At 37.3% G+C, this 9,056-nt stretch overlaps 2 protein-coding genes across 3 annotated transcripts; both read right to left on the reverse strand.

The window, feature by feature from the left end:
- Positions 1–838: 838 nt before the first annotated feature.
- On the reverse strand, positions 839–4,053 carry LOC116028498 (AAA-ATPase At4g25835-like). Of its 2 annotated transcripts, XM_031270220.1 has the most exons (3): positions 3,298–4,053; positions 1,103–1,843; positions 839–1,069 (listed from the first exon to the last, which is right to left on the reverse strand). In XM_031270220.1, the coding sequence occupies exons 1-3, from the start codon at positions 3,922–3,924 to the stop codon at positions 932–934; spliced, it is 1,506 nt and encodes a 501-aa protein (XP_031126080.1). In that variant the 5' UTR covers positions 3,925–4,053; the 3' UTR covers positions 839–931. The 2 variants fall into 2 exon arrangements, with proteins under 2 accessions (XP_031126080.1, XP_031126078.1); XM_031270218.1 differs by having other exon boundaries at positions 839–1,843.
- A 2,162-nt stretch (positions 4,054–6,215) lies between these two features.
- On the reverse strand, positions 6,216–8,239 carry LOC116029596 (secreted RxLR effector protein 161-like). Its single transcript, XM_031271646.1, has 2 exons — positions 7,904–8,239; positions 6,216–6,290 (listed from the first exon to the last, which is right to left on the reverse strand). Exons 1-2 carry the CDS (start codon positions 8,237–8,239, stop codon positions 6,216–6,218), a joined length of 411 nt encoding a protein of 136 aa, XP_031127506.1.
- Between the last annotated feature and the right edge of the window lie 817 nt (positions 8,240–9,056).

Below are 9,056 nucleotides of genomic sequence, written 5' to 3' on the forward strand. Positions count from 1 at the left end.
GGGGATATTTCTTCCCGTACCCGGTCTCATACCTGTACGGGTATTAAAAAAAAATCCCCCATACCTAGACTCATTACCCAAATCGTTTGAGTATTTTAATATCTGTTTGAGCGGGGATGCGAGGGACTTGTCTAGTGTAGATAGAATTGTTATCTCTATAGTTGATCACCTAGTGGTCGCTCTTTTCACTACAGAAGGTAACCAACAACCATTCGTTTGTTGTAGTTGCCAATTTTTGTCACTGAAGCATTGTCGGAACTAGCAAGACTCTCGCCGGAATCCTAATGACATGATATTGCATGTAAATAGCCGGTTCTTGGACTCCAATGTACGAAAAATAACATGTTGATGAGATTAATTGCAATTTTTAAAAGTTTAGGCAACTAATTGATTTTTCATATAAAATTTAAAGGCGTACTTACCTCTTTTTCAACTTTTTATTTATTTAATTATTGCATACATTTTTATTAAAATATCAATTTTTTCAATGTTGGTACCTTAAATATTGTACATTTCTTACATTTGAACATTAATAAATTGAAATTGTAAAAATATAGAGAAAATAATAATAAATCGTAAATATGCCGATTTGATAATAAAATTCATTTTTTCAAAGTTAGGTGAAAGTTGCTCGAGAAATATAATTTTATGTGAAAAAAAAAAAAAACACGTATATCTATCAACATAATATAGGGATGAAAAGGCAAATAAACTCATGCCTAATAGATTAAAGAAAATATTACATGACTCTCATTTCTTACTTTTAATTTTCTTTTTTTTGAAAAATCTTTAATGTAAATACTTTTTCTAAGATTTATATGATAAAAGTATTCTATCATTATTTGTAACATTATAAAATAAAATTGATAGATTAAAATCCGAAAGTACACGTAACAGAAGTGATGGACTAATAAGGAGTACTAATGTATTATCAAACCCCCCTTCTTCCAGAGTCAGATTTGGTCAAAGATCTTAATCGTACAAGGAATTTGATTTTCTTATCCCACGCGCACACCGGTCTCCTCCTCTTTCCGCCGGCTTTCTCCGGCGAACCCTCCCAATTCTCCGGTGGTTCAGCCAGTCTCCGCTCCATGCTCTCCGGCGACCTTGCCAGGTCATCATAGTCAGGCCCACCTTCAATGGCATCCATGGTGACACCCAAAATCTTGGCCTGCATTGCTGATATCACCGCTTTGACCGCCACGTCAGCGTTCCTCCGATTCCGCAGCAAAATCTCACCTATCTGAGCCGGCGTGAGGCCTCCGCCGGATCTTATGCAACCCTCCGCCACATCAAACAGCGCGTGTGATTCCACGCCCAAGTAGTTCTTCACCAAGGCCTTGAACGCATGGGGCCCGCACGTGCCGAGGCTAACATGCACGTCCATGCGCCCGCATCTAACGAGCGCCGGGTCTACATTTTCTCGGTGGTTAGTGGTGAACACAATCACCCTCTCTTCCCCGCAGCTCGACCATAGCCCATCTGTAAAGTTCAAGAGCCCCGATAGCGTCACCCGCCCGTTTTCTTCTTCGGCGTCACCCGCATGCCGTCCCTTCTTACACGTTTTCCTCATTTTCATCGTTCTGTCGCCGGTTAAATCAACGGAGCAATCGATATCTTCGATTACGATGATGGAGCGGTTGGTGGTTTGTATGAGCAAAGCTCTTAGCTCCGAGTTGTCGGAAACTTTGCTTAGCTCCAAATCGTACACGTCGTAGCAAAGGAAATTCGCCATTGCAGCTATAAGGCTAGATTTCCCCGACCCGGGAGGGCCGTATAGTAAATACCCACGCTTCCATGCACGCCCCGTGTTGCTATAAAACTCTTTCCCGTCTGCAAAGGCCTTCAATCCAACCAAACTACTTAGGCTATGTTTGTCAAACCTAGCAGAAACGGTAGCTGAAAGCTGAAAAGTAGCTGAAAGCTGAAAAGCTTAAGCTTGAAGCTGAAATCTGAAGAGCTGTCAAGCTAGCTATTATGCTTAAAAGTGTTTGGTAAAATTAGCTTTTTGATAAGTTGATAAATGTAAAAAGACTAAAAAGGACATCTTCATAAAAGTTGAATAGTTTTAAATTTAAATAGGTTTGTTTACATATTAAAATATAAAATAATGAAATCAATATAATTTAATAAAATATAAAGTAGGAACATATATTTGAAAATATATAAAGTAAAACAAGATGTTTATAATTTATAAAATTAGTTCACACAAAAATTATTGTTCAAACACAAATATCAAATTAAAATTACAACGAAATATATTGAAGAAAAAAGGCCAAAAGAGTTTTAATTGGGATGGATAAATGATGTCATTTATATAAAATAATAAGGATAAAGATGGAAAAAAGTTAAGAAGCTATTAGCTTATTTTTGAAAAGCTACCTGAAGTAGCGTTTCAAAATAAGCTCTTATTTTAAGCTACTAGCTTATTTTGAGAACATTACCAAACAAAGCTTATAGCTTATTAGTAGCTTAAAATAAGCTATAAGCTCCTAAATAAGCTATGCCAAACACAGCCTTAATAAGCCTGATCAATTTGCATTACTTAATTAAAGATCCTAATATATACTCTGTCAATCTCATTTTACCTGTCCTATTTACTATTCATGGATCAAACCAACTCTTTCTTCGTTACTTATTTTCTTTAGTAATTTTTTATTATTTTTAAATTTAATTTTTTTTTTGTATTTAATAGTATTTTTATTGTAGTTTCTAAATATATAAATCTTATATATTAATGTTAAACTTAATATTATTAAAATTTGGATTAAAAATAAATTCAATCAAGCCTCGTTAAATGAATCAGACAAACATTTTGGGATGGAGGTAGTAATATATAACTAGTTTTTCACAGAAAAATTTAACAGAAAACATAATATTTAACGGAAAATTTAATAGATAATCAAGGATAAATTAGAAAAATCTCAATAAAAATTATAAATCTGAGCCATCATCCATTTGGTTTAACAATTTGACAGTTATTTTTTCTACCCATTATAGAGCTTACTTTCTTTGGTTCTTATTAATATAATACTATCTCCATCCCATTTTGAAGTTATTTTTAATTCAATTTTTCATAATATTAAATTTAGTATTAGTATATAAAATTTATATATTTACAAACTATATTAGAAGTACTATTAAACACAAAAAATTAAATTTAAAAATAATTAAAAATTACTAAAGAAAATAAGCAACTGAAAAAAAAATTGATTTGACCAATGAATAGTAAACCAGACTTAAAATGGGACAGAGGTAGTATATATATATAATATATATTATTAGAGAAAATCTTACACTCAGGTCATGTAGGAGTTGATTCTTGAGCTCCGGCTCCAGGGCGAGCGTCTCGAACGTGGAAGGGTGGCGGAAAGGCACGGAGGACCAGCCGGACTCGTAGGAGCCGTGGCCGTTGTTCGTGAAAAGTCGCCGCTCTCGCGACACTCTCTCGAATTCCTCGGCCTTGGCCGTCACGTGTTCCAGGTAAGGCGAGAGGAGCGGCACGCGCTGGCGCTTGGGAAACTTGAGACTAAAAGAGCGCTTTTCGTCGAGCGAGTCTTGAACGGTTTCGACGTGGTGGGTCCAGTAGAGGCGGTGGCCGTTGAAGGTGTCTTGGACGGAGTGGTTGGGGGCCACGGTGAAGGAAATGCGGTTGGAGGATTTGGAGCGAGAGAGCGTTAGGCGGCGGCAGGTGGCGGAGGGGTTGATAGAGTTCAAGTATAAGTTGACGTGGCGGTAGAGATCGTTAACGTCGACGCCGCAGTAGCCGTTGAACTCGGGGATTTCGAAGTAAGAGTAAGGGCTGAAGAAATCTTGAAAAGATTCGTAGATGGAGTGGAGCAATGACAGAAGTTGTGTGGGCAAAATGTTTTGGAGAACAGTTAAAAGGCCTAAGAGAGACCAAAGTTGTGATAAGATCTCCATGGATATGATGCAGATCTAGTTAGAGATTATCAGAGGATGTGTTAAGTTTTACTTCATATATATAGAGAGAGAGAAAAGGAGAGAGAGGGGGAGAGAGAGAAAGAGAGAGGTTTGTGTTCAAATGAAAGAGGCTTATGTTAGAACTACAAACTACTATATGAATGTAGATAATTTATTGTGGACACAATCTAATACTCCAGGTGCATAATGCACACAGTCTCCTGTATTAACTTGTATGCATTTATGCAAGTTCCCAAGTTCTCATCTAAGACATGATTCTCATTTCATCTTGAATCTATATGGTCATGTTTGATAAAAAAAATAGTTAGCTTATCAATAAATTTTGGTTTATTTTATCATTATTATTTGTTTGACAGGTTAAAAAATCAATATAAGTGTTTGATTAATCAGACTTTTGTAACTGCAAAATGCTAAAATTCAAAAAGTTTCTCAAAACAACTTTTTAAATTAGCTTTTTGAAAAAAAAAAAATTATACCAAACAGCTATCAGCTAATAACTAATTTACCATACACATTTTTACAATCAGCTAATGTTATCAACTAATCATACCCTCTAACCAATAAGTTAATTTACCAAACAGTATCTATATATAAATATCTATCTATATATAAAAATATAAGCGGATCAGATCAGAGAAGAAGACAAAAGAGGATGATGAGAATGGCAATGTTGAAAATGAAGGGGAAAGTGGAGAGTGATCAAGTCTATTGTGGTTATTTAGGTAAAGACAGAGAAAGTGAGTGTGTGAGATGTATGAGAAAATGAGCAGAGGAAAGTGAAAAGCAAAAGCTATATATGATGCAAACTTGTCTTACTTTAATTTGCTTTCACTATCTTCATTGTAGAAATGAATTGGAGTCCATTCTCATAAGTCATAGCCAATATTATTATCCGATATTTGGTCATTCACTGCTATAAAATTTCTGATACAAAATTTGTCTGGTTTGGATACGCGCCAGTGTAAATGGGAGTACGACGTACGACGCACGAGCAGAGGGGACATGGCGACATCGACACTTTTGCTTTATTGGAGGACATTAAGGTGTCCTAATCATCTTTAATTAACTTCAGCTGGCTATTTATGTGCCTTGGTTTGGGCATTCAATTCTTTATATGTAAAGAAGTGAATGTTCTTGAATTGGGATAATTTACTCATTAAGTAGGTCATGATGAGACACATGTACATGCATCGTTTTCATCACTTTTTTTATATCTCAAATTTTTTTTTACCAAATTATATTAGAACTTGTAAACCCACTTCAGACCCACAATAAAGAAGTCAAATTAATCTAACTTCAAAACTCAAAATCAAACATTAATTTTATTCTTATCATTGCTTTATAATCATATAACTACCCATGCACTTTGATTGTATTGAAAATTTTATTTAATTTACTTTCCATACATACTGTCAATTGTATTATATTATATATAAGACTCCCTCCGTCTCGAATTAGTTGTTACATTTATTTTTTGCACATTTTTAAAAGAATTAAAGTAAATACTATGTGTTTTTTTAATTATGTCCTTTACTTTTTTACTATTGAAAATAAAAGCAATAAAGAAAACAAAACTCACAAGGATAAATTGAAAAAAAGTAGAATGATGGTAATGCTCAATTTTAAAAACACGGGCAACATTTTGGGACGAACTAAAAAGGAAAGTAAGACAGGTAAAATGAGACGGAGAAAGTAACTTTTTACTTTGTATTTTGGTTGGTGTACAATAAGGCACTACAACCCCAACATTGATTGTATGCTATAGAGTAAATAATATAATGGATGATCTATATCAAACAGAAGAATAATTGAACGAGAAAAAGTTCTTGGCAGCTCTGGTTGCAAGGACCAGCTAATTATATTCAAGTCAGCAGTTATGGCCCGCCCCTCTTCTAAGATGATACAAAGTGATTGTTGTTAGGAAATAATATTAGGAAAATAATATTTCCAGAAAAAATTAACAAGCACAAAATACGAAAGGAATTTCTTGACAAGGGTAAGCTTGAGTCGTGTACTTACTACACTATCCTTAAAACCTTATTTGCTACCTCCCACGGTGCTAGGAGCGTTGTAGCCTAGGTTTCCCAGGATAAAACAAGCTTCGATTTCTAGTTTGAGCACTCAAACTTCGAAACCCAGCGAACAAGAACAAGAGCTGAACACAGTATGCTAAGAAGGGAGTAGAAGCAGATTTTCAAGAGAGAAATTTGTATTTCGTTGTGTGTATGAATCTGCTGCTCCTACAATCAACTTATATAGGAGTTGTTGGATTAATAGCATTTAATTAAGGCACTTAAGCTGATCATAAACTCAGCCTTGTAACCCTTGTAACGGTCGACCATTACCTGAGAATTGATTCAGATAATAAAAATTGGAAATAACCCGGTATTAATTCCGTAACAGATGAATTAAGACTTGAACGGTCACTACCCGAGGCGTGGAGTTACACCGAGGACTAGATCACGAGTCCTTGAGGCCGAATCCTTAGAGGCTTTGTGTTGGAAAAAATCTCGAAAAATTGGCATAACTTAGCCCGCAAGGCCACCCAATTTTCCTAACGACATTCGTGCCCGCAGGTGCCGGCGCACACGAGTTCAAGCCTTTTCGAACTCATTTTGGATTTTGATTTGCACCCCCCTCCCCTGCGCGCGAGAGAGAGCCTCTATGCTATACAATTCACTAAGCCTAAGAAAGGCACTTGTATAAATAGCGGTGCAAATTCCCTTTCCAAACCAATGTGGGACAAAGCCTTATTCTAAAGCTTTCCCTCAATTTTTCCAACTCAAATGGGTCAACTTTGAGAACCAATTTCTCATTCACCCATTATCCGTTTTGTGCGTACAATATATCAATCTCTTCGTCTAACTACGAAGAACCCGAATCCACTTTGACCCGACCCAAATCGGAAGTGGACCCTACAATTATTTGTACCACAAAATAGCCACTTAAATTGCCATTTTCATGCTATTTTCCAACAATCCCCACATGAATGAATATTGATTTTCGGGGTTGTTTTGAAATCGGAAACAACTGTGTTCGCCGGTCGATCCCTGCATAGGATAGGTAGGTGTTACCCTTTGAACCTTCCCTCGTGAAGATACATTTACTCTACTGGCTGTGCGGTAGAACGTGATGTCTTTGAACCGGCTGCCGTTTGTGTAGACGATGACATATCTCACACAGGAACCTTCCAACCTTGTTCTGTTCTCATGAGTGTGCCCGTTTTGGTCGTGGGTCACCGTTCCTGGTTCTGCAAGAGTTTCTAAAGAATTCAGCCCAGTTCAATTCTCCTTTGAAGCGACCCTCACTTCTTTCTCACATAGGTGATTCTTTTTCGAGTATCCCGCATACTCACACATGTCAACCGACATTTGAATCATTAAAGCATCAATGTGCTAACCTCGTGCGGGAGCCACTGTTCTAACGAGGAGTGGTAGGGAGTCCGAGACCCCCACAGTGACACGCTACGTTCCATAATTTAGTTGTCCCATTGAACCTAGGTGCCAGCTAGGTTGGGTATCCACTATAGAACTTATACCAAGGGCTTCAGACCCATTCCTCGTGTCAACTTCTCAGTCAACTCTCTACTTAACCCTTTGGTTAATGGATCCGATAAGTTGTCTTTTGACTTTACGTAGTCAACCGAGACAACACCAGTTGAGAGAAGTTGTCTAATGGTGTTATGTCTACGACGTATATGTCTAGACTTACCACTAATGGTGTTATGTCTACGACGTATATGTCTAGACTTACCATTATACATGTTATGTCTACGACGTATATGTCTAGACTTACCATTATACATGTGACTTCGTACTCTCCCAAGTGTGGCTTGACTATCGCAATGCACACATATTGAAGGTACAAGTGTGGCTTGACTATCGCAATGCACACATATTGAAGGTACAGGTCGTTCCCAATTAGGAATATCCTCTAGAAAATGACGTAGCCATTCAACCTCTTCACAACATTTGTCCAAGGCTATCAGCTCAGATTCCATCGTGGATCTAGCTATCACGGTTTGCTTAGAGGATTTCCATGCAACAGCTGCACCGGCTAGTGTAAACACGTAGCCACTCGTGGACTTAGAGTCCTTAATATCAGATATCCAGTTAGCATCACTATACCCTTCAAGTACAGCAGGATATCCCGTATAGTGCAGTGCATAGTTACGAGTATCCCTTAGGTATCTCATAACCCTCACAATTGCCTTCCAGTGCATATCACCAGGGTTACTCGTATATCTACTGAGTTTGCTAACGGCAAAGGCAATATCTGGCCTAGTACAACTCATTAGATACATTAAACTACCAATAATCCGAGCATATTCTACTTGAGAAATACACTCTCCGTGATTCTTCCGAGCATATTCTACTTGAGAAATACACTCTCCGTGATTCTTCCGAGCATATTCTACTTGAGAAATACACTCTCCGTGATTCTTGGATAGTAAAACTACTTGAGAAATACACTCTCCGTGATTCTTGGATAGTAAAACGTTTGTATCAAATGGTATCCTAGCCACGTGATTATCATCCTTGTTGAATTTTGCAAGGATTTTATCAATATAATGAGATTGGCTCAACACGAGACCATCTGGTCTCCTAATGATTTTAATCCCGAGGATCAAATCAGCCAAACCCATATCCTTCATGTCAAATCTCGCGTTTAACATGTTTTTGGTAGACTTGATCATCCGATCATTACTGCCAACGATGAGTATATCATCTACGCATAAACAGAGAATGACATACCCGTCTATCGTTTCCTTAACATAGACACACTTATCACTCTCGTTTATTTTAAATCCATTGGTTAACATCGCATGGTCAAACTTCTCGTGCCATTGCTTAGGCACTTGCTTTAACCCATATAACATTTAACCAACTTACAGACTTTCTTTTCTTGGCCCGGAAAAACGAACCCTTCGGGTTGTTCCATATAGATTTCTTCATCTAACTCGCCATTTAAGAAAGCTGTTTTCACATCCATTTGATGAACTTCCAAATTTCGCAATGCGGCTATGGCAAGTATCATCCGAATGGAGTTTATTCTCGTTACGGGAGAATACGTGTCGAAGTAATCAAGGCCTTCGCGTTGCCTATAACCCT

Source organism: Ipomoea triloba, chromosome 9, assembly GCF_003576645.1.
Source record: "Ipomoea triloba cultivar NCNSP0323 chromosome 9, ASM357664v1".
Lineage (NCBI taxonomy): Eukaryota > Viridiplantae > Streptophyta > Magnoliopsida > Solanales > Convolvulaceae > Ipomoea > Ipomoea triloba.

Coding starts and splice junctions, on each gene's coding strand:
- LOC116028498 (XM_031270218.1), bottom strand. CDS start 3,924: ATGGAGATCTTATCACAACTTTGGTCTCTCTTAGGCCTTTTAACTGTT. Junction 1,844..3,297: donor AACTCCTACATGACCTGAGT/GTAAGATTTTCT, acceptor GTTGGATTGAAG/GCCTTTGCAGACGGGAAAGA.
- LOC116029596 (XM_031271646.1), bottom strand. CDS start 8,239: ATGAGTTGTACTAGGCCAGATATTGCCTTTGCCGTTAGCAAACTCAGT. Junction 6,291..7,903: donor TGGACAAATGTTGTGAAGAG/GTTGAATGGCTA, acceptor ATCAATTCTCAG/GTAATGGTCGACCGTTACAA.